Here is a 25,033-nt window from a genome sequence, read left to right as displayed (position 1 = left end):
AACACAAATTATGTAATGAAGCAGAGAAAGGCTTTTCAACAAATATGTTAATGAGATGGCAGCTAAGGGAGAGGTTACAGAGTTGCCAATTCTGAATCAAATTTTTTAATGTGATTGTCTTTTCAGGTTTTTTTTTTTTTGATTTGTAGTCATTAGCCCGCACAGCATTTGAATGTGCTTTAGGGCTTCACGCAAACCGTACGGGAAATACCAATTCTAGGTCAAGAAAGCCTGATCAGCAACACACATTGACTGAGAAAACCCCACTGACTCAAAATTCATAATGAGGGCTTTTATGTAGGAAGTTGTTGGGCACAGGGATTGTACTGAAAGGACTGTTCGTTCAGAGCCTCAAAAGCTTTTCTTGGAAAAATATCAGATGCTCCACTGGGAACCTAGTTGAAAGATACTCCTAAAGCAACGCAGTGCACTGGCAGTGGCTGGGAAGTACTGATTGGAGGGAAAACAGTAATGAAACAGTGATTTTCTCTGAATGCCGGTAATAACTCTTTCCATTTAAATTCTGTGTAAACGTTCCAGTGCATAACATTATTGTACAAGACTTCTTCTAGGCATCTTTTTAAGTCAAGCATCACATAGAGGTAAGTTCTGAGCTGCTTGTTTTTCAAATGTGATTTTCAAAAGCCTGGGTAGAAGACACTTATTTTTCTCCTAAGTCCTCGAATGTCTCAGGGTCAGTTGTTTTCTTTTTTGTTTCTCAGTGTCAAATATGATAGGTCTTACAGTCCTTGTTTAATATAATTTTGCTAAAACTTTTGTACCTCTGGCTGTTGCATGGAGCCTGCAACATGAAAGAACTTTAAAAAGAATGTGAGGAGAGTTTTTGTCTTGAGAGGGAATAGCAGTTATCTAGGTCAAATGGACTGCTTTTAATCAGGCGAACTGTACTTGTGTGCTTGGACAGCATTTGAATTAGAGGCAGAAAATACATATATCTGTAATTAAATGAATCAACTGCCACCTGTAAAGCCTCCTTGCCACAGACCATTCCTATCCAGCAATAACAGGAGTAACTGGGATGATTGGCTTGCAGTGAATAAGATATATCAGAAAAGCAGCTTCTTGGGAATGACCTAAACTATACTAAAATCTTTATTTTCCAATTTTTCCACCCGAACTGATGACCCCGGAATTCCTACCTTTCAAGAGGACTTGATTTCTAGTCCCTTCCTACAAACCCAAACAATGCAGGTCAGCCTTTGTTAACTAGTCTTCAGCAGTGTCCCACTTCTGAGTGGAACTCTTTACAGTGGCTCACATCACTGAATCTGGCATCTGAAGTACAAAAGGGAAGATTGCGTGAATCTGTGTGTGGTCTGACAACGCTGTCAAGCTCATCTATGAATATGCTGTCTTGAAAGGTCCGGCTGTTCCTTGTCCCAGCTGTTACTGCTCCCAGCCATAAGTGGCCCAGTCTCTGGAGCTGGCTCTGGTGCTCACTCAACACTTCACTGAAGCTATTCAGCTCACTAACCCAGCAGAAAAATATTCTGCCTTCTTTGCCAAGGTAAACTCCAATAAGCCCCAGAGCCACCAGCTGAGAAACAGCAAGAAAGCCAGAGCAGGTCCGTGGCAGTGAGCTATGAGGTGGGCTTGGCTCTGTTACTGCATCATACCCTTGGCTCTTGATATGCTTTAAAATACCTGTGTTTTATTAGGGTAGAACAGTAGCAAATGGGAACAGTGGTGTCTAGTGACCAGGGAAAGGGATTCGGGTACAAGAAACCTGATTCAGCTCCTGGTTCCACTTCATGTCACAATCCATACCTAAGTCTCTGTAACACGAAGATTTGAGTTCTGTTGTATACTGAGTTGAAACTTACTACCAGGAAGAACAAGAGCAGCATATTACTCAATGTCAGGGTATCAAAATTTAGCCCAAAGACTGCTACAGTCTCCTGCTTCTAAATGGCCTCTGCAACCGAAAGCTGATTTTACCTAGTCTTTAAAGCAGTAGTTAAAGACCATGAAACCACACATCTCACATACATATTTGTAAATACTGCTCTAGTCTCTGCTAGTTGCCAGCAGTACTGACTGGAGGAAAGGATTTTTTCTTGAAGGCCTGCAGTTAGTGCTCAATTAGCATGAGCTGAAATTTCAGGCTGTGGGAGCTTTTTGTTTGAATGCTGTCTTTGAAGCATCGAAAACTCCTCCTGCTGGAAGTTTTGCAAGCAGGATGGGCTCTCTGCAGCTTCCTTTTGCCTGACTGTCAGACTAGTTCTGTAAAGCAAGCAGCCAAAGCTTTGTCCGCCTTCTCCTTGGCACGGTGAAGAGGAAGCTCATGGGCAAATTATGTGAAAGAGCTGCCATTCCTGTAGCACTCTCATAACCAGCCAGTGCCAAATTTATCTGAGCTGTAAGCATAGACTGAGGGATATGGGGAACAGCTGGAAGACTCACCAAATCAAACACGCTCCTGTGCTTCTCTGTTGGTGCACACGGATCCCTTAGAGAGCTTTGGCCTGCACTGTAAACTGTTCCCCCATGTCATCCAGTCTCTCCATCCCCCAGTGCTCTCCCCTTCCTGCATCTTGACTATGCATTGCACAGCTCTTCCACCTCCTTGCCTGAATGCAGGCATCTTCTCTCTTGTCCTTACTCAGTGTTCTTCTTCCTGCCCATGTTGTTGCTGTTTGTGATGATATGTGAATATGGGGTTCTAACATCTGGATTCAGTGAACTTCTTGGCCTCCTGTTTTTTACAGTAGAGCATGAATTGACATGTGTAAACCTCCAATGGTTTTTAAAATAGTGATGGAGGTATCTTAAATATAAGTGTACAGTGGCAGGATGGCTTCAGCAAGGGGGTAACAAGGTCAGAATTTACCTTTCAAGATTACAGGTTCAGCTCAGTGCAGGACTTTGTCTTCGCTGCTCTGCAACAGCCAGCTGCTTTGCTTGGTTTTAGCTGAATTCCTAGCAGACTTCCACAGGAACCGTAGTTGGCACTAATTTGATTTCTTCTCAGCAGAGTCAGCACAGACTTTTTTCATGAACAAGTATTTCACACGCACTCCAACAAACCAACCTGCTCTCCTCCTGAAGCAAACCTCTAGAAAAGGAGCATACTTTTGCAAAAAATAAAGAAATAGAAGTTGCTCATTTCCATGGTCACGCTTAAGATTTTTCCCAGCTTTTGCTTTAATCAAAGTGCTGGGAATGGTCAGCCTTTAAATTTAGGTTTCTAAACTCAGTTTATCAGTGGTGGTCTTGATTCATGAAAAGATTACAGTTCCTTAGTTTGAGACCTATGTCTCAGATAAAAACATGCTCAGATAAAGGAGATTTACACACACTTTCTTTCAAATCTGGACTCAATGTTGTTCCTAGCTCTCCATCCACATTCAACTGGTATTGATCCTCCAAGTCCACCAGAAGAATTGGGAATTGGGTATTTATCTCCAAGGGTCAGGTACTTGCTGGTACTGATTGACACCCCTCTGTTTTCCTCCTTCACTCCTTCCTTTCTGCTCTATAATCTCTTGGGAGGCCTGCACCGTCTTCTCATCCCTGTCCAAAGTCAGCTCTTCCTAAGAACCCTAGGGAACACTCTGTTTCTCACATCCTTCTCTTTCTTCTCCCAAAGGTACACATTTCTTCTTGACAGTTGCTATACTAACAGCAGAAAAGGGTACTCCACTATCTTTCAGTCTAATTTCCTAGTAATCAGATGCTTGTTCTTTTCTTTGAATCCTTTAATTTTGTTCCATATCATAGAATGTACTTTACATGGCACACTGAAGGCAAGTTTGCAATAATTCTGCACAATAAGGAAATACTGATTCCCTTCCCTGTATTTGACAAAAAAAGGACACTGAGGCATGGACTGGCTAATTGCGTTGCCCACAGGAGTCCCTGATCTCATTCCCAGGTACAGCAAGCAAGTCTCCTTTCACAGGATTAGCCCACCTAAAGTTATCAACATGTTCATGGCCTTTCTTTTTATTTTCTTTTTTCTGCACTGCATCTCATTTAAACAAGAAGACAGCAAATCATATTTGCACTGGTCTATCAAAGTGAACCTCAGTACAACTCCTTTAGAGTTAATTCTTTGCATTTTCTTATTTAAGTGCTTGTAATCCTTTTTCTTTGTTGACTAGGGACCATTTTTTCATTGGAGACCGGCCACAGGAATGCGAGTTTTGGCTGATTCCCCACTTTCTGCTAGGCTTTGAGCTGGTGTGAAGTTTCCTCTGTGTTGGGAAGTTACCCAGAGGGACTGCTGCTAAAGGTTTGTAGATTTGGGATCTGTCCAGATCCGGTTGGCTACTATTTTCCTTAGTGGACATTCACTGCTTTTACAAATAGAACAGCAACATTGGAGTGTCTTGTTTTGAACTTCTGTCACTCAAGTTCCTCTGGTCAGCAGAGGACAAATACTGCAAGCTGTAGTCAGAGCTCCCTCGTTACTTGCTGTGGAACCTGAAATTCTTTATTTCTGTAACTGCTTGGTAAGACTGTACTAAGAGACTGCAGGATCAAATTGTCAAGATATGATTTATGCTGCCTTCAATTTCAGGTGGCAGTTGACATCCCAAAAGCAGAATATAAAATACAACAAATTATTTGTCTTCCAGTCCCTCCAGTTGTTCCTTCCTGACAGCTTGATAGTGCTTGCCACCCTTGCAGTTGTGCCATCACCTCTGATTCTGACTCTGCAGCTACACTGCAGACCAAATCACTGAAATGAATGACATTAAAAATAACCTTTTAAGTTAACCTTTCTGGGTTATTTTTAACCCAGATTGCAGACACACAATCCCTCACAAAATAATAGGCAGTGAAACACAGCCATGCATGCCTGCACAGACCTTTGTTTTGGGGAGACCCCCACGGTGATTTTAATTCTCCATTTCCCTAAGGGAGCTCAGCCTTTCCTCACCACCCTGTAAATGACTGAGAGATGATCCTCCCTTGGCACCATCAGCACCTCCTGAACGTCCAGCCCGAGAGAAGCCGCGTGTCCGCGCTTGGGCCCCTGCGTACAATATGCGTTATGGGGATCTGTGCTTGCTGGCAACTTTCTCTGGGCACTGTGAGCGGGGAGCTTTCTCTCAACGCATTCTCACAACCAGTGTGATAGCTCGATACGCAGCCACTAGGCAGCTTTCCTTGTTGATGGAGGGTCTGCAGATCTCGAGCACAGAGGTGGACGTAAGGAACGGGGAAAGGCGAAGTGCCACATGTCATGTCCCGGCGCCCACACGACGGAGCGGTCCGGCGGGCTCCGAACGGCTGGGCTCTGCCTGAGGAAACCCCCGGGGCCGGAGAGGGGCCAGGGGCGGCGCGTCCCCGGGGCTGCTACGCCAGCCCAGGAGAGGGTGGGACGGCTCGGCCGGGCGCGGGGACGGCGCCGCACCGGGGCCTCTGCCGCGGCTCCGCCGCTCCTCACCCGCCTGCGCCGCTACCCCGCGGCCCGGCCCCGCCCGGGCGGGAGGGAGCCCGCGTCCCTCAGGGCGGCAGCGGCCGGCCCCCGCCCGGGCGGGAGGGAGCCCGTGTCCCTCAGGGCGGCAGCGGCCGGCCCCCGTCCGGGCGCGGGCGGGCCCGGTGTCCCGTCAGGGCGCGGGCGGGTCGAGTCGCCCCCCGCCATGTCCCTCCCGCCGCGGCCCCGCCGCCCCGTACTTAAGGCGGCGGCGGCGGGCGCTGCTCCCGCTCGCGCCCTAACCGTGTGTCCCCACAGAGATGGCCTCGACGTGCCTGCGGTCCCTGCTGAGGTACCGGTCCTTCGCCATCCTCTTCCTCACGCCGCTGCTGCTGCTGCCTCTGCCGCTCACTGTGCAGACGCGGGTAAGTGCCTGCGGGGCGCAGGCGGGGCCCAGAGCCCCCCGGCCCGGCCCTGCCACCCCACAGGAGCCCACCCCCTCCCCGGGTCGGGCCAGTGGTGCCCGAAAGGAGCCTCCCCGGAGCCCCTCTCGCGGCCAGCCGCGCAGGGCCCTTGCCGGTCACCCAGCCTGCCGGCCATCCCCCAGCCACCCGTGCAGCGCTGGCCACGCGGTCCGCCCTCGCCACAGCATCTGCTTTGCACCTGAGCAAGGCGCGCCTCGTCCCTGCCAGGGCAGCCCCGCGTCCCCGCCGTGGACTGGCGCAGAGCCGCCTGCCACCCCCTCCCCGGAGCCGCGTCCCAGGCCGCAGGAGCGTGTGTTGCAGGTTTCACTCCCGAGTGGTCTTCTGGCGCTGGTGTGAGGCAGCTGGACTTGCAGAAGGAGCTCTGTGCCGGCCTCTGCTCATCCAGAGGGTCATGCCACTGCCACGACCTGGGGCTCCCATGGACCCAACCCGTCTTGCAGATGAGATGCAGTTCTTCTTGGGCCAAAGATAAATGCATAACTGGCCTGCACAGTTAGAATTGCGTCTTGCATTATCCAGTATCGATGGCAGTGGAGCAAAAGACAGGACTTCTGGGTTCTCCATCTCTGCTGCTGGGGCTCCGAGATACTATAAGGGGTGTTGCTGAGTGGCGTTCTTCCTCCGTGGTGCGGTCAGAAGCGGTGTGCTGTGTGATATGCAGTGATCCCAACAGGGTTTCAAATGCAATATCCTCCAATTCACATCCATCTTCCTCCACTGATGGCGATGGCACAACTCCTTTGCTTTCAGTGGAGGTATACCAGCATAAAATTGGAATAACACAGTGAAGAGTTTGGTCTTTAATGCCTTGTAGCCTTCATAGCAAAATGTGAAAGCTCAGCTTATAGTATTTTAGCCTACTAGAGCTTTAGAGGCTATTCTGATGCTAAAAACAGTCTTTCTTCCGAGTGACCTGTATTGCTCAGTGTATTTAAAAGTACAGGCAAATGCCATGCATATTTATAAACACAATTGCCAGCTCTTCTGGTTTACCTGTCTAGGTAATACCAGCCCTACCTTTCAGTTGAATGCTGGTGCTTTATAGAAAGAGCAATTAGGCGCTACGCAATTTCTGGCTGAGAAATTAGGAGCAACCTCAGGATAAATGGCTTTGCCATATTTGCTACTGTGCTATCTGATTGCAAGAAGTCCTTTCCAGTAGTGTAACAAGGCTTATTCAAAGTTTATCGCAATTAGGTGAAGTTCTCCCCAAACGGCAGTCATGCAGCTGGGGTGTTTTTGTGCTCCTGTGCTTCTGACTTCCCTTGAAAGCATATTTTCTGAGGTCTGTTAGGCGCTACTTTGATCAATACTAGGAAAGATAATTTCCCTAAAAAATAAGTATGTCTTCAGTTTTCCAGCATTTGTAAGAATATTGTGTCATCAGTCTAATCTGGGAAATTACAGTATTTCACAATGGGAGAGTAACATTTCCGTCAGTGACTGCTTCTTCAGCTCCCAGTGAGAAGGCAGATCACTGTGTTTTCCTGTCAACTGTCCAGAAACACCAAAGAAACATTCTGTGACTGTTCCCATAGACCACAGGTGGAGATAGGCGTAGATACATACATATATATTCAATTCCAGATCTTTGGTTGTTTGAATTGGCTGTGGTTGTTGGAGTTAATTTATAAGCATGGTTGTATTTTTGAACTTCACATAAATTATTTACCCTCCACGCTACAAAGCCAGCGTTTCTTCTGTACTGTGAATTTTATTCACGTAGGGTTGTTTAGCTGTCTTTCATACTGGCAACAGATTAACCACAGTCATTTCTAGCACTTAGTTACAGTGGTACAGCATGAATTGTATCATGAGGTGACCTCATATTTATTAAGGGAAGAGACTTAAGTAGTATCTATCTGATATCTTTTAGTCTCTGAAGACATATTTTTTGAAAACATGTGCTGTAATTAATCTGGAAACCTGAAGTAAAAAAAAAATCAAATTCCTTACAAAGACTGTTTTCTGGTTCTTAAGCCTCTCAACAAAATGAAGGAAAACACACCCCTATTTATAAATATCACCTTACGGCAATTTTTAAATGTCACTGTAACACCGTTTATTTTTGTAATAAAGTCCCATTTGTTGTATTAGAATAAAATCCTATAAACACATACTCTAAATATGAGCAAATTCTGAACTAAGGAACACTGACTTAAGCTTTAAAACACTGTTTACTGTTGGCTAGCGAATGCTTGCTTCTCCTAACAATCTTGAAAGTACAAACCAAGGGAGGCTAGGTTACAGAAGTGCCCGATCAACGGTGTAAAAAGACAAGTTACAACACTTCTAATCTAGGGAATCCCCTTAGTAGATAAGCACAGTATGATTTGGGAAAGTAATTAAATACCTCTAGCATGCTTAGTCACCAAAAAAAAGGTAAAAGAGTTTTACTTTAAGAGTTACTTTAAAAATTCAAGAACTTCTCAATTATTCAGTGATACAGTTTCTGGGCTCAGGTGTGTTACTGGACATACCTCGAAGATCTGTGAGTTTCAGACAAGCTAATCATCCACACTGGGAAATTTGGCCACCCATTTAAAAATAATTAACTCAAAATAGAAATGCCCAAATTTACAAACACTATTAAAAAACCTTGGCTCTAGGTATGAAACCTGCTTCCCTCAACTGCCAAGAGGTAATTGCACACTGCAAACTGTGTACTTACCTAGTTGTGGAAGGTTTCTTTTCTCACACCCTACATTTTGTGGGGGTGCATTAGAACAAACACTGTGGTCAAAAAGATCTTTTTACGCAAGGGACTTCAGAACAAGGTTTAAAAGTACAAGTTTAAATCCTCATGTCTCTGCTACCTATTTCAGCATAACTTGTTAAGCTACAGACAATGAAGTGTTTGGGCCCCTTATAAGAGCTACCAATGTGTTTCTTATCTCTAAGAATAGTTTTCTATGCTTAAATGTGTCTTCCACTTTATTGCAGGAGGCCAAATGTGCGTATATCATCATCATCATGGCCGTATACTGGTGCACTGAAGTGATCCCACTGGCTGTTACCTCCCTCATGCCTGTGGTATTTTTCCCTCTGCTTGGAGTTCGGAGTTCTAAATCAGTAAGGAGCAGTTCTTGCTCAATCCAGATCTGATACAGGGATATCCATTGCTCCGATCCCCCATCAATATTTAGCAAACAAGCCTGCTAGGAAAGCACTCCAGTTCTGTGGTAATGTTTTTGAACATATTGAGCAATGTTCAGGGTTCCTGTACGGGAAAATGCTGAACTAAATACACATTTGCCCAAAATGTTACAGGTTGAGGTGGGGCTTGAGGTGGTAGAGGGGAAGGTCCGTTTCTGGGCATGGATCCTACTAGAGAAGCATCCCACTAGTGCTCGCAGCTTGTAGGTTCATAACCCATCCCATGAGAGAGCAATGCTGACATAGCCCTGGGAGATTTCAAAATGCATGGGACGGGCTTCTTCTGGCAGGGTAGATAGCACGATGCCGGCAAGTACACTGTGTCCCCTCCAAAGCTCATTCCGGCCCTTTGTGCTAGCACTTTATTCCAAAGGAGAGAGGCTATATTTAGGTACTGGAGCACAGGTTTACTACTGGCCAACAAGCTGGTATGGGCAGGTATGGTTGCTAAAGGTGCTGAGAAATCCGTTTGGGAGCTCAGCATTTCTAGTACCTACACAATACTTTGAGCCCCTAGCTATGTTTTAGGAAACTGCTGTCATTTTGTACTTTATTAACTCCTGATGATCCAAAAAGAAGGTTTATGGTGCACTGCCCATGCACTGGACAGTTCAGCACTTGAGCAGGGGATCAAGGGTTCAGGAAACTGGAGGTAGCTCTGAAGCTGCAACTACTCCTTCTGCCAATGTTGGGATGGGACCTGGTGCAGTAAATGGCTTTGAGAGGATGGAAGGCAACATGTCCTAGTGAAGCTAGCAAGAGCCAACATTTGGGCCCCTGACCTGCCTTCTCTGTCTTTCAGGTGTGCATGCAGTACCTAAATGACACAAACATGCTCTTCATTGGAGGGCTGATTGTTGCAATTTCTGTTGAACAGTGGAATCTTCACAAAAGGATTGCGCTGAGAGTCCTGCTGATTCTTGGAGTGAAACCTGCACTGTAAGAGTACTACATTACTTCTTCCTTGCCTGTGTCAATTTAGCTGAGGCCTAGGACACCTTCAAGAATCTCTTTAGCTGCACTCGTACAGAGTTTCCAGAGGTTAAGTCTGGCAGCAGGAACAGTTTATTTGTCCTTTAGACAAAACCAGCATCTGGCTAAATTATAGATGCTTGCCATTGGGGACAAAATGACAAGCATGCACAGACTAAGGAGCTAAATGGCTTTCTGGGATTCCTTCAATAAAGGTGGCAGAGCTGTCCTAGAAGGGAATCTGGCCCTGCTTTGTATTACTGGACACTACACACATCCCTGCCTGCGCTCTACTGTCTAAATTACAGTGACTACAAAGACTAGCAGCGTCTGTTTTCTTTCATCCTTTCTCCTCTGCCTGTTTCTCTCTTCAGCCTGATGCTGGGATTTATGGTAGTCACTGCCTTCCTGTCCATGTGGATAAGTAACACTGCCACCACTGCTATGATGGTTCCCATTGTCCAGGCTGTCCTAGATCAAATGGACAACACAGAGCATGATGTGACCATGATGGAACAAGGAACCGGGCAAACAAATACAGTGATTGAGCTGGAGGAAAAGAATGTGTCAGATCCCCCTTCAGTGCATGGTAAGGGCCTACTCAGCAGTGAGTTGATCCTACTGAACTTGCTACACTTAGAGCTCCCTGACCTAGAAGGAGTCCTCTGTACCTTTTCCAAGGAAAGAAGATGGTAACCTGACTGAAAATCCCTAAATGCATGCATTTGGGCTTTACAAAATGGCTTCCAATTTTGTTGGCTGCCATTTTGTTATGCTGAGTGCTAAATCCCGTGCATATTGTTATGTTCTTTCCTTCAAACTGGGGACATCCTCCCGTAGTTTCCCTAGACTTAACTGCCTGCTCAGGGAAGTGAAAAGCATATCCTGTGGGAAATATCATCCAACCCCCCAGTATCCCACTTTCTAAATCTTGTGATTATCAGTGGGGATTCAGCTTCTAAGCCACGTAGGATTGTTGGAAAAAATTTGTGCAAACACAACCTATTTTGGTTCTGGGGTAATAAATATCTTTATATTGACCAGATTGTATGTGGAAGTGGGGAGAAGAAAGAGGAATACTTTAAAAGCTTCCTGGAAAAGAGGAGCTGGTGTCATTTGACTCACAGTAGACAAACTACTATTTGGAACACTTTAAAGTGTGATCTTACTCTGATGCTTGACTCCACAAGGTGCTTCTCTCAGTGCTGTGGCTCTGCAGTAGGTTTCACTTGACTTGAACCATGCACAAAAACTCCGTTCCTCTGATTTCACTGCTCTGCTATACAGTTGCAGAGGGCTATATTATTAAATACCATTAAAGATCAGATCTGTGGTACCGTTCTCTTTCAAAGGAGGAAGGATTGTCTTGGGGATTTTCATGGAGATGAGGTTTCACTGAATTAGCAAGTTGATCTGCCACGATTCTCTGTGTGACTGTGCGCAAGAGCAAGTGCAAATGTTTGTACTGCATACTGTGTCCCACACTTCAGGTCTTCTGCCACGGACACATCATGCCCATTTTCTGGCTTCCGTGTCCATGGAAGACACAGTGTAAAAGAAGGGTGTTTATGTGTGCTAGACGTTGCCCTGCTATGAGACTAACTCATAATTGCCGTATTTGTTTGGACCTTGGAGGGATAGTTTAGATACAACTGTGATCTCTGCTTTTTGGTTGCTTCATTTCTTCCCTCACTTGTGAGGGAAGAATGCTCTATGATTGTGCAAAGTTCAGAGACCGTTTTTATGTAAAATACACAAGCCGGCAAGAATGCCATTTTTAGCTTTCAAACAGTTGTATTAAATATTTAAAAAAAATATTAATGTTTTCATATTTTCAAATGCTCTTCTTAATGTTGATTCTTGACTCCCAGAACTGGACTTCCGCTCTAAGACCAGTAATAATAATTTTGCTTGTTTTCTGTCTACTTAGAAGGATCTATTCGGCTTTGCTTACTTATTTATTTTAACGTGTAGTGAATGTAGTAAATGTGTGCAAAAAATTTGGTATTGTCGAGTTGGTTGTAATTTCCATAAATTAATTTTCCTGCCCCATTAGCCCAATCAGACTTCAAGATTAGACTGTTAACCTCAGAGAACAATGGACACGGCAGCAAAATTTCACAGCTGATGTAAACTGATGTAGCATATTGATCTTAACAGTTATGCCAGGAAAGAATTTGGGTTTGGGCGGTGTTTTTTTCTGCCCATATTCACAGCTGTTAAAGCTAGTTGGGTTCTTACTGTGGTATTGGAATGGTTCCAGTGACTACAATATCTGGCTGGTGGTAAGCCTCTGTGTGAAACAGGAGATTACTGCTCAGGAACTGTGGCACCAGTATGGACACCAGCTTCCTTGGACCATGTAGACCCAGATTGTCAACCTCTCTCTTCAGGTCCTCATGAACATATCTGTGTTTTCTTTGAATTAAAATAAATGGCATACACAAACTGGAAGCATTGGGCCTGAAGACCCTGACTCTCTGGCTCCCTAACTTTACCTGAGGCAAGTCATGTTCTTTATGTCTAGTCATAAGCAATGGACAAGTCCCTGATGACCCCAGATCTTCTGAGGAAAAGAAAATGAGGAAACGTGTATGTAAGGGAATGACACTTTGCATATGCTACGCTGCCAGCATTGGAGGAACTGCAACACTCACTGGAACAGCACCAAACATTGTATTGAAAGGCCAGATGAATCAGTAAGTCATTCTTGCCGTTTCCTTTACTTATACTATCCCACTGTTTCTGTGACCAACTGACTAGTCTTAGATGACGGTTTCAGTTGCAAACTGTAAGCAATAACCAGTTGGTGAACTGAGAGCGAGGAATGTTCCTCACTCTCATTTTTCTGCTTCAGCCTTTTTTAGGCAGCTGTGTGCTGGTATTATAAGTCTCCTGAGAAACTTGGAAATACTTGCTAGTAATTGGCAGACAGCTGGTTGATCATGAGATACTGGTTCTTCTGCCACCACTTTTTCAACTGAAACGCAGCACATCAGCAGAAGAACTGAAGTGAAGAGCATCAGAATGTGTGATTAACTTCTCATAAGCACACCAAAGAGATAAAAATAGCTTAGGCTCTCCAATAATATTATTCCTCCATGCTGTGGCTGTGGAAACTGTACAGATACTGTTATAAAGCAAAAGAGTCATCCACAAAATACTCCCTTTGCTAAGCTGAGTTTGAGAATTGATTTAAATGCAACCTGATCTACAGTGGAAATTTTGCAGACTCCACAACAGTCCCTCAACGTCACTTTCTTCTGTTTGGAGTACTTCAGCCTCAGCTGCCACATTACCTGTTGGTTTTAACACCCAGCTGGAAATTTGCTATTGGTACTTTTCCTCCAGTCATTATTGGTGGACACAGGGAAGAACAAAAATTGGTGTTCTTAAATAAATGGTCTTGGGATAAATGAGCAGGCATCTTGCAAGTGAAAGTTACCTAGAATGTGTGGGACATCTTTCAGCAGCGCTTGTCTTCCTGAGGCCTAAAATATCAACGTGAGCTCCTGTATGCATTAAAGTCTTAGAGGGGGAAAACTGAGGATCATTTAAGTTCTGCTCTGATATCCAGGCTGCCTTCCTATTGACTTCAGTTAGATGGTGGATTTTGCTTATGATTACTTGTAATTGTTGTCCTTGATTACATGTATAATTGTCACTAGTGGATATTAAAGGGAGAGTAGATTACTAACTATTTTGACCTTCATCCATAAAGCATTTTTCTGTTCTTTTCAGGTTATACCCCAACAATAACGATATTGTGAATTTTGCTTCCTGGTTTGGGTTTGCATTCCCAAACATGATTCTGATGTTGGTACTAGCTTGGTTTTGGCTGCAGTGCTCCTTCATGGGACTCAAGTGAGTATTTAACTACATGATATTCTGTAAACCCCTCAGCAGACCAAGCTTATTGAGACATCTGGATAAAACAAATGCACTGACAAGTTATTAATTCTGTAGCAGAGAGCAGTTCCATTTCACAGCAACTTTTGAGGTCTAGAAACCTTTTATGTTCATGGGAGTTGCACTAAGGGAAAAGCTTTATGCATTCTTAATGTTCAGACAGAATTGCATTTTTATTTTTCAATTTCACATCTGAGAATTTCAACCCTAGCAGAGCTAGCATGTCTGTTTTGCTATCCTTGATTCAAAACTGGGTTTTTCATCCCAGGTTGCTCCAAATTGGACAGAGACTTACTGCCATTCATAGACCCCATTCCTCTGTGAGAACTGGCTTGTGCCCATGAAATGCTTTGACACTGTTGTCATTTCTTTGTTCCTGGCCTCTGCTGTAGTCTGTGTCTGTCCCCAGGAGTGACAGCTTCAGTGGCAAGCATGTTAAATTCCTCTAGTATGTTAATACTCACAGTATCTTCTTCTCCTTTTTCTTTATAGCTTTAAGAAAAGCTGGGGCTGTGGGACGGAGAGAAGTGCTAAAGAAAAAGCTGCATACAATGTGCTGAAGGCAGAAATGAAGAAATTGGGCCCTATCTCTTATGCTGAATTCAATGTCCTCCTAATGTTTGTTGTGCTGGTTCTCTTGTGGTTTACCAGACACCCAGGCTTTGTAAAAGGCTGGGCCACCAGGCTCTTCCCAAGAGGAGAGAAGTAAGTTTTTAGGGTTTTTTTCATCCTGTACCCTCTTGGTTGTGAATCAGATTCCTTTGCTGTCATATTCCATTTTGAGTGCAGGGTCATTCATTCCAACCTTATCTGAATTCACATGTTTGCTGGGCTTGATGCTGTCGCTTGTGCATGAGATCACCAATTGATCTATTGTTTGACAGTTTGTACTGCAATGAAGGCTGGAGACTGGGACATGGAGCAAGCTGAACCTCCTAAAGGAAGAGAAAATTCTGTAATGCCGGTCTCAGTCACACTGATGTATTTTGTTTGTATGAGCTCCAGTCAGTTGCGATATCGTTTGAATATTTGGTAATATCACCTCTAAACAATAGCTTAGAACTCACAGGGAAATTTATTCGGTGCTTTGAATGGCTTCTTCACATAATGTCTGTGGCATATTAAGAACATAAAATGCACGATGGGACTATTATTCAGGCCATTTCTTTACACATCTTTCTTTGAGATACCACTGTTTAATCTTGGCTTCACCGCAGAGAAGGAACCCTGCTCCCAGGAGCCGTTGTCATCTGTGGCTCTGGTTATTAACGTGTATTGTACCTAGTTTCTTTTATTACCGCGTTTGTGTCATGGCAGGTCTGAGAGACCTCAGTCATGAACTAATGACCCATTTTGCTAATGTACAAGCCCCAAACAGGATGACAAAGAGCAGTGACCGCAACGCTGGAAGGCAGCCATCTTCTAGGAGAAAGATGTCTGTTTTCTGAGCTATATTCTCTTCTCTTCTTTAGGTTTATCACCGATTCTGCTCCTGCTGTGTTTATTGCCCTGCTACTGTTTATCCTTCCTAGTAACAAACCCAAATTCACAGGCTGGAAGAAGAGCATGTCTGACCCTGAACAGGCTGAAGAAGGTATTTAAAGGAGGAATTGTAACATTGGGTAGCAGTTAGCTAGCTCCAGCTAACATGGCAGAAACATGTACTGGATTTGCATGCATTTATTCAGGAGAGCTCACCTCCCTCGCTTCTCAGGCAGGGCTGGGGCATGGTCGCTGCTCATGTGTATTATCCTGTGTATTATGCTCATGTGTATTAACATGTGTCTGTTTCTCAGTAATATTCATATGCCTGTTAGGTCGTTCCCTAGTATCTTACGGAACAGGAGACAAAATGTCTTCGCTCTCCTAAAACACATTCTGCTTTTCATTTCTCACTTCAGATATAAAAAAGCCATTTTTATCAGCCCCGCTGCTAGACTGGAATGTGGTTCAGAGGAAGATGCCCTGGAGCATTGTGCTGCTGCTGGGAGGAGGTTTTGCTTTGGCTGATGCAAGCGCAGTATGTCCTGACATCTTTTTTTTTTTTTTTTGACTCAAAGGCGAACTTCCCTGGTTTGTTATCTGGTCCTGTATTACTGGGCATGCACCCAAAGGCAAACCCAGTAGAGATGTTCAGAGGTAGAGGCAGATCCAAATTAGCAAAAACTGGGAGGAGAGGTGAATGTTTGTGCCTCTTTTTCAGGAATTTGTGTGCTCTGACCAAATTTCTTCAATGTATCTTACCTGTTGGAGGCTGCTGAGTAGTTTGTGATGTTCCTTGGACAGACCGGAAAAGCAGCCTTTCTTATTTCTGTTATCATCCTGATCCCAGCCCTTTCTAGAAAAATAGAAGTACAGATAACACTTGTAAGATCTTCAGAACCATTTAAGGTTTGTTTAAAGGATATATATCTTCAGATTTAACCCAAACCACTACTGAAGTGGTCAGGAAGAAAATCATTGTGGGTAGATATCTTCCAAAATTGTGTACAGTGGGGTTTCTTGAACTTGTTGTCAGTGGCTGTTGACAGGCAATGTGCTGCATTCCGTAAGACCATGGTTTGATCCTCTGTTCATAAATTCACAGAAAAGGCATCTGAATTCCCAAAACAGGAAGGAATCTTGAGGTGAACCATATGGTTTCCTTCATCACTGCTAAGATGCATCTAAATCAAAGCAAGCCTTAGCTATCAACAGTGCCATGCTTTGGGGAAATTCATATTCAGATCTAAGTTTTGAGACTAGGCTGCTTAAACTGTGGGGCAAATTAAAGTTCTAGGGCCTTATATTCATCTGCATACATCATACACACATTATTAAATCTCTAGAGCATTAGAAACCATCAAGTCAAAGGTTTTGTAAGCTGTTTGAGTCAATCACTGCCCATGTTCCTAGAACAGAGCATTCATACAGTGTCAGTATCTTCACAAACCTTAGAAAAACATGCAAGGGAACTTCTGAGTGATACATTAAGTAATTGCAATAGTCCCAGCAATAATTGTTTCTGTTTAGCAAGAACACATATTTTTGTAACCAAAGTGTGAGCAAGTATTTGGATTCCATAAAAATTAGGACAGTTGGCCTCAGTATTATGTCTAGTTGGCAAGGAATTTCTTTTAGCATTTGTGTCAGATCGTTGTACTTTCCCAGATGGCATTTCTGTAATTCAGGAGTCATTTAGCATTGTTTGGTAGGAACATGGCACATAACTTGAGTTCCCTGTTCATGAGCTAGAGGTTCTAAGCCTCACTGAAATCCACTTTTTTTTCTTGTCAGAACTCTGGGCTCTCAGCTTGGCTGGGTCATCAAATAACTCCACTAGGATCTATCCCACCGTGGGCCATTGCAACAGTACTTTCACTTATTATAGCTGTCTTCACTGAATGCACCAGTAACGTCGCCACAGCCACCCTCTTCCTACCTGTCTTTGCATCCATGGTAAGATTACTTCCATCCTACTATCCTATCAACTGGGAGATCAGAGTTAAACTGACAATCTCTACGGGCAAAGCGATATCGTATTTATTTTCTTCAATGTTGCCCCAATGTTAATGTGAAAGCCAGTAATGAAACAGGCCGTCTGACAGTATGCCATAATGGACAGTGATTTTAGCTAGTGTTCGCTGCTGTGTTTATAGCATCACAGTAGATAGAGAGTAGATAGTAGATAGTAGATAGTAGATATAAAGTGGGAATGCAGACTTCGTCCAGCCTGCCCTACCCATATGCCTGAAGCCTGAGAACCGGCTTTGTGGGGGGAGAAGCTAATTCAGGATGCCTGTCCCATGGCACCCTCACTGAAAAGGAAGCCAGTTCAAGCTGTAAGGTGTGTCCCTTGGCCCTGGAGGAAGTGGAGAGTCACTTTTTCAATACAGATCGACAGACATCAGTTACTTCTGGTCATTTTGTATGTGAACCATCAACTCGGAGCTGGAAAAACACACAAAAACCCCAAAACAAAACAAAATCCAGCACTTCCTGGGTTTCATCCCTTTGAACAGTTCCTCCATCTTCATGGTTTTATGCTAGAATACAGAAAGTGGTGGGCCTGGTTACTGGTATTTAGAAATGTGTCATTTTCCATAGGAAGCCATAACAATTTTAAAACTTACAGAGGAGAACCTGGTAAGTTTTGATGCCTTTTCTGAGCAGAATTGAAATTATAGCATAAAGGAAAAAATAGGTTACTTGGTTCTTTAATTTAGAAAGTACAACCACTTTATTCTAGGCCATTTCATCAAAGCAAAATTATTCCAATCAAGGTGCTGAGCTATTAGTGACTTAAATTGGCACTTAAGTTCTGAGTCCTACAGGGTTTATGTAGCGTCTAAGAGTGTTATTCCACATGCCTAGTAATTATAATCTCATTCCTGTGTTACCCTGGCAAAAGCGTGGTCTGAGGTCAAAGAAAAGATCATTGGATAAATTTGACCAGAACTCCAAATTATACCATAGAGCAAAACAAACAACAAGAAAGAATCAAACATTGTTTTTAAGTACTGTGGGACAGGAAACGAGAGCAAAGTTATCTTTAAGCATGTGTGGATTTCAGAATAAAATGCTTGTAAATTGCTCTGGTGATATACCAGGAAACAAAATGAGCCTGGTCTGGGAAATGTTCTTTATGCTTTTCTTTTGGAACACCTCCAGTGTGATATTCTCTCCGTTTCATTGCAGGCTACATCTGTGAAGATCCATCCTTTGTATGTTATGCTGCCCAGTACTCTCAGTGCTTCCTTTGCCTTCATGCTACCTGTTGCAACACCGCCAAATGCGATAGTGTTTTCCTATGGCCACATCCGTGTTTTCGATATGGTAAGATGAGATTTACCTGGTCTCTTATCTGAAGGTTTCCATTGCCTTTATCCTGAAATACGGTGAGAGTTTCATTTTCTTAGCTGAGTATTTCCAAAGTCCTAGGAAGCTCTTACGGGCTGTAACTACCACCCTATGCCCCTCTCTTATGCGGTGTTAATACTGCAATAAAGATTTGCATTTCTGAAGTAACAGTACCTTTCTCACAGGCTTTGGCAGACATACAGCCCAGCCCAAGTGAAATTAAAAACTGCCAAGTCGTAAGTTTCTTAAACACTGAAGAGTTAAAATGCAGTCAGTGCTTTCCAGTCTTCTGGGGCTTTGGTGAGTGTAGCTGAAGCCTTGTTTCCACTGGAGCTGAAAGCAGAAGGTAACAATCAGTTGCCCTGAGCTCTGGTCCTGTGATTGCCTGCCAGACCACACAGTGCCAGGTTCCGTCCCAAACACCCAAACATTATTGGTTTTCTAACTGGCGACTTGAAGGAGGCAGAAGCTGTTCTTTAACTAATAAGAGCAACTTCTTGTACATGCCTTAAAGCTCCTAGACTAGTTATATAGCAGAGTGTTCAAAGGCCTCGTGCAGTGTGTTCCTTGGTATTTCCACCTAAGCAAGAACATAGGGCAGTGGGTACCATGGCTATTTCCGTGATTTATTTGACCATATGTGTCTTGTTTGTGTACAAATAGGCCTTGCTGCAATTTGCTGTGCTGTTGTTTGGTTATTGTTGTTGATTTGGACTTTTGTCCTCACAGGTTAAAACTGGAATAGTGATGAACATCATTGGAGTCCTCTGTGTCACACTGGCCATCAACACATGGGGAAGAGCTATGTTTGACCTGGACACATTCCCAACCTGGGCAAACACAACGGCTAACCAGTGAAGAATTCACGTCTTAAACAAGGAAAGGACCCTTAATACTACTCCCTATTGCCCGAAGCCCTGTACAGTCTCATCACCACTTCAGACCCAGTCACACATCAGTTCAGGCATGAAACAACTCAAATTTATTCTGGTCTTGTGTCTGGATCATAAGTATGACCTCCAACCAATGTCGAGATTTAGCATTTATCGAACTTTAAATAAAGAGAGGGCAGGCTGTTGTATCAAATGGTCTGAACTGTCATATCACTGATATGTACTTGTAAATCAATAGCATTGAACACTGCACTCAGGCAGGGGCTGAAAATTCATTAACTAATATTTATATCCACAAGTCAGCAGCTGTACAGGGAAATCCCTGTTGTCACTTGTCTAGTGAAAGAAGGGGTATGGTATGGTAGGGTATGGTAATGCTATGGTATGGTAATGGTAATGGTAATGGTAATGGTAATGGTAATGGTAATGGTAATGGTAATGGTAAGGTATGGTATGTTTTAGGCCTCAACCATGTGGTGGAATCCTTTCAAGTCAACATCCAACACATTTTCCATTGCCTTGTTTTCACTCCTAAATCTCACTGCATTTAGACACCCTTATTGAGGGTTGAGATAACATAATTCCATGCTGGTCATGATTCGGCTGATGTCTTGGGCAGTGATGATTTAAGGCTGGCTTTCCATTTCTTGCGCTGTGGCACTGGCAGGGACAGGAGCCTTTCCCTCTCAGCCACAGGATGTGGTTTTACGCGCCAAGCAGTGTGTTGTTAGTGCCAGCCTGGAAACGCGCAGTGGCCTCCTATAGGACTTCACACCTGTAGATAGGCCTTTCACAACTTGTGAAAGTTCCTGGATTAGCCCCTGATGTACCTGATTAATGAACTCTGGAATTCTGCAGTGGAGACAAGGCATGAGAAAGACTCTATTTGAAGGCCTTGTGAAAATGTAGAGGCTTGTGCTGGCTGACAGGAATGGGAGCTGACTTGTGTACTTTGGAATTCAGGTCCTGTGAGAAAAGTATTTTGTAGCACCTGTTTATGTCATTTCTGAAGCAGAAGTAGTTTACAGAAAGATTGGCGTTGGAGTAGGTTTATTTTGTCAGTGGTACATGGATGCTTTTCATTCAGCCCTGGAGATGAAGTTGGGTGGGAGGTAAGGCAGCATGTTACAGTGGAGAGATCTGTGGGCATGACCCGAGTTCTGCTCCCAGACTTGCTGTGCAGCCTCATTCAAGCCAGTTCCCCTCTTTTTGCCTCAGTTTCCCCTCCTGAAGAAGATATCGTGGTACCTATCTACCTCACGGGGTGTTGTGAGGGCATAAGGGTCAAATTCTGCACCCATGGTGATTCCCCACCTCATGATAAGGAGTGCAAGGTAGAAGTTATAGAATCATGGAATTCTGGCCAGAGAATTCTGGCCAGAGTATCTGGCCTCTAGCATAGCAGTGTATGTAGGATATGTAATAGTTTTGTTATTAACGTGAGTGTTCTTTATAGAACTGGAAAATATTCACATGTTTGCCTTTAAAAGCGAGAAGGTATTTTTCCTACAAAATGGCCAGGTGCTTTTCTGCGCAGAAAACTACTTCAAGAATGATTTGATTTTCGTGCCTTTGTCTTCTGTGCTCTTTCAAGGTGCTGGGCACTGTAAACCCTCCACTGACTGTTGTTCCCAAGTGCCTCCAACGGCAGCCTGTCTGCCCAGCCGGCTGCAGTGGTGCAGCCTCATCCCTCTTCCATGGAATGGTGGAGCATGTGGGAAAACACTGTTCCACTTGCAGAGTCTGTCTGAGGACGAGAACGGTTCTAGTGCCAAGAAGTAGCTTGGTGACAGGCATTTATCACCACCTGAAGTTTATCACTGTATTTGGTTGAAGAAATTGAAACCAGAAGCAGTTAAGCACTTTCTGTGCTTTGGCAGGTATCTAAATGCATTTGAGAAAGGGACTTTTTCTGCCTTCTGATGGACCTCACAGTATGAGGACATTTCACCACTGCCAGGTACTTCACGGTGCTTGCCCTTCACTATGGCAAGTGGAGCTTCCATGGGTGGTAACACCGAGCTTGCCTGTCTCAATTCATGCAGATCAAAACTCTAAAACCGGTTTCAGCCATAGGACAGACACTTCCCTGTCCCATTTGCAGAAAGGAATGTTCTGAAAGTGTCTTGAAGGGGAGAAAGTGCCTTCATCTCAACTAGGGAAGAGCGTCCCTGTGTTGCTGTGCAAGTAGAAAACAAATGGTATTTTCATCAATGGTCACACAGGGAGATTTCTCAACAGGAGTGTCGGGGTGGGGGGAATGTACATATGGGGTAACAAAGAATGCTGGTTTTATTATAACTGTGGTGTATTTGATGTGTTGCCTCTCTGTCCTGTTAATAGCAAATGTTACTTTCTGAGACATAAATCAATCCTGTGATTGATTTGTATTTAATTTAAATGGGTGAGTTGCAGAATTAGAGCCTGGCAAATAAAAAATTAATAGAACTGTCTCCTCTCAGGCATGGATTGTTTCCTGTGTAACTCAGTGGACCACTTGTTTCTACATTCGCTTCCATGGTGGCATGGTATTGCTCCAGTAAGATCCAGGAGGGCACACACCGTAGAGAACCAGTGCAAAGCAGAGATTTGGATACTGCTTTAAGTACCTTCAGACCTACACACCAACAGTTCCTCCTCTTTCCTCAGTTAAGTGATAACTCGAGTTTCCATCTTTGGAAATGCTCAGGTGCGACCAAAACAGGTGGCTTGCCCTACAAGCTGTCTCATTCATTTCAGAGTAAAAGATTGTAAGAATCTAAGAAACACAACTAGTTTTTAAGAATCAATCTTGTACAAACCGTCCAGTGTAACAGGCACAAACAGGCTTTTCTTCAGCCTCAAGCGTGCATGACGTCCTGTTCCAGTACCCTAAGTAAATATATGTGTTATTTACAATGGGTAATGCAAGGACAATCGCTTTGTTAGCGGAGCTGGGTTACATCCCCTTCCAGCACTGTGGGGTAACTGTCATGATAGTACACGTCTTGCGTGGCATTTGTTTTTCTTCTCATCAAAGGGGTTTTGTATTTGGCTCAAAGGCTGTGATGGTCCTAAGGTGGTGGCATGAAGGAATTCCTTCGTGCCCCACTTCAAAACACGCACCGCCAGAGCCAAGAGAGAACTCGGGAGGATCCGGTGGGGGCTGGGTCAGGAGGGGGTTACTGAACCACCCTGAGCGAGCAAACAGTTCCTGGTCTGTCATCCGTGGGCAGAGCGTGGTTCCTGGTGGTTAATGGGTATGTCAGCTGTCCGGCTGCCTACGAGGAGCTAAATTAATGCTTCCCTATTTTCTTGTCACTCTCTATAGAACGTCCTTGACATTTCCTTTCTCCTTTCAGTACAGCAAGTTGCTAATACTGTTTCTGCAAATGTTGAATGTCTCAAATCTGCAGAATCATGACGTGGGCTGCTGTTGCACGGGGTTTGTTCCTGTTAGTTCACGTGTCTGTGTCCATACTCATTCCCACGAAGCGCGGGCTGTTTGGGAATGGTTACACGTGTCTGCATGAGTTCATGAGCGACCAAACTGCAGGAAAAGATACAAAGGGAGGACAAAGGTATTTCCTGCCTGTGTGTTGAACATGTAGATCTGTGGAACGGAGAAGAAAAACCCTTCAGCGTTCCCTTTATGATCTCAAAGTCACCAAGCTGAAAAAAGCACCCAGACAGAAATTGTCTCAACCTTAATGCGGATGCAATTTTCTCTTAAGTACGAGTACGTTCTTCTTTGGCTGTAGAGATCTGTCTGGGACCCAGGTTTGGAGCGGGGCTGTGTTACGTAGCAAGTGGTTCATTCTGGCTGAGTCGTGATCCCACTTGAACTCAGTCTCTGGTTTGTTCAGACTTTGTTTTCCAGGTCAGGTGTGTTGCCACTTGAAAGAGCAATAACCTGGTTTTAGCAAAAAAACCCGCTTGCTGACAATGTGTTAGAATGTGATGGTTGGTGAAAATCATCCCAGAAAAAAAAAAAAAGATGACACAATCAGTCCTAGCCAAAATCCAGCAGTGATTCGTCCTTTTCAGTAATGGCATATTGTATACATTTCTACATACTTTTTTTTGTGTAAATGTCTGTGCTAAATATGGAAAGAGGTGGGTAGTAGTGAATCCTGAGCACTTGGATCAAGTGACAGATGGTTTTCACAATGTTTTCCCAGTGTGGGTGAATAAACATGTGAGTTTATCCCAGTGCTTGGTCTGGTTGCGTCACCCTCAGTCTCCAACACTTTTGTGCATCGCACAATCCCAGCAGCCCTTCGCTGGACACGCGCTGGGCTTGGCTGGCATCTGCGGGATTTGATGGCAGGATGCTGGTTTTCCTCTGTCCGGAGGAACCGCCCCAGTGGCAGCTCTTCTGCCTCGCGTCAGACCTTTGCTCGTCTGTATCTTTGCTGGCCCCTCTGAAGAGCCCATGGTACAGAGGGGACTCTGAACGCGCTGCAGAGCGCGTCTGCTCTGCGAGACGCGACTGAGGGTGCTCCTGTCCTCGTGCAGAGCACTTGGACCTCCCTGCACCTGGTGACCGTGCAGAGTTGTCACCTCCACACAAGCATTTGCAGACTACCACAACTTGATAGTGCCGATTGCTACAGGTGAATATCAATGACAAAACCAGCACCTTTAATAATGCTGTTACCCAAAGCTTAAAAATAGCTTCCTAGGAATCCTAGTCTCAAAACATATTTTCATTTAAATAACCGTGATAGAAAACGGGAGAAATTTCTCAAAAATCGGCACTGTAGTGGGGGCTAGTTTTACTTCTTATTCATTGCTAAGATTCATTCTTTACTAAGATTTTGATTCTAACATTTCCTGTACAACTGTTGCTGTCCAATTAGAGTTATTAGGGATAGATTTTACACCTCCTCTCGTCTTACTTCATATCCTGCCAAGATTTTTTCACCTGCAGAACTGGGAGGAGGCTTTTTCATGCACATTCATCTCGACAGCCATTAAAATCCACTTCTGCTCTCAACACTCAAGGAAGAAAAAGAAAGTTCCTAGAAAGTTGATGAGCATTTTTTGAAGATTTATACCAATATAATGGTTACCTAAAGATTGCTTAAAGGCTTTCTGGACTCAGAATTTTACACCACTGTCTTGTAGCTAATAAACGACGACATGAAATGACCCTTTATTGAACCCTGGTGATTTGTTTCAGAGGAAGGCATGCTTTGGGAGAGTTTTGTTCGTTTGTGCCCATAACTGTTTCGTTTTAATGGTCAGCCATCCCCTTTGTTTTTCAGACTGAGGTCTATTGAAATCCTCACGCCAGGCGCTCTGCGCTGACTCCAGCCGGCAGAAAATCTTTGTATTTGCGCTATTAAGGTGAACTGGTTTTCTAATGCCAGCAAGTTCCGGGTGTGCTAAGCTTTGCCTATACATTTATA

The 25,033-nt window shown here is 44.1% G+C and overlaps 1 protein-coding gene across 1 annotated transcript; it reads left to right on the top strand.

Moving 5' to 3' along the window:
- The first annotated feature begins 426 nt into the window (after positions 1-426).
- Positions 427-24,294, top strand: SLC13A5 (solute carrier family 13 member 5). Its single transcript, XM_063341040.1, has 14 exons — positions 427-602; positions 4,125-4,255; positions 5,705-5,811; positions 8,815-8,943; positions 9,830-9,966; positions 10,374-10,588; positions 12,527-12,698; positions 13,741-13,863; positions 14,401-14,613; positions 15,381-15,502; positions 15,810-15,928; positions 17,185-17,346; positions 18,586-18,723; positions 19,477-24,294. Exons 3-14 carry the CDS (start codon positions 5,707-5,709, stop codon positions 19,603-19,605), a joined length of 1,764 nt encoding a protein of 587 aa, XP_063197110.1. The 5' UTR covers positions 427-602; positions 4,125-4,255; positions 5,705-5,706; the 3' UTR covers positions 19,606-24,294.
- Positions 24,295-25,033: the final 739 nt, after the last annotated feature.

Source organism: Chroicocephalus ridibundus, chromosome 7 (assembly GCF_963924245.1).
Source record: "Chroicocephalus ridibundus chromosome 7, bChrRid1.1, whole genome shotgun sequence".
Lineage (NCBI taxonomy): Eukaryota > Metazoa > Chordata > Aves > Charadriiformes > Laridae > Chroicocephalus > Chroicocephalus ridibundus.
The sequence above is the reverse complement of the archived record's forward strand: the minus strand, read 5'-3'. Positions and strand labels throughout refer to the sequence as shown.

What these genes read in the sequence shown, in the direction of transcription:
- SLC13A5 (XM_063341040.1), top strand. Translation starts at nt 5,707, where the DNA reads ATGGCCTCGACGTGCCTGCGGTCCCTGCTGAGGTACCGGTCCTTCGCC. An exon ending in CTTTGGCTGATGCAAGCGCA is followed by an intron (nt 15,929 to 17,184) that starts GTATGTCCTGAC and finishes TTTTCTTGTCAG; the next exon opens with AACTCTGGGCTCTCAGCTTG. An exon ending in TACCTGTCTTTGCATCCATG is followed by an intron (nt 17,347 to 18,585) that starts GTAAGATTACTT and finishes GTTTCATTGCAG; the next exon opens with GCTACATCTGTGAAGATCCA.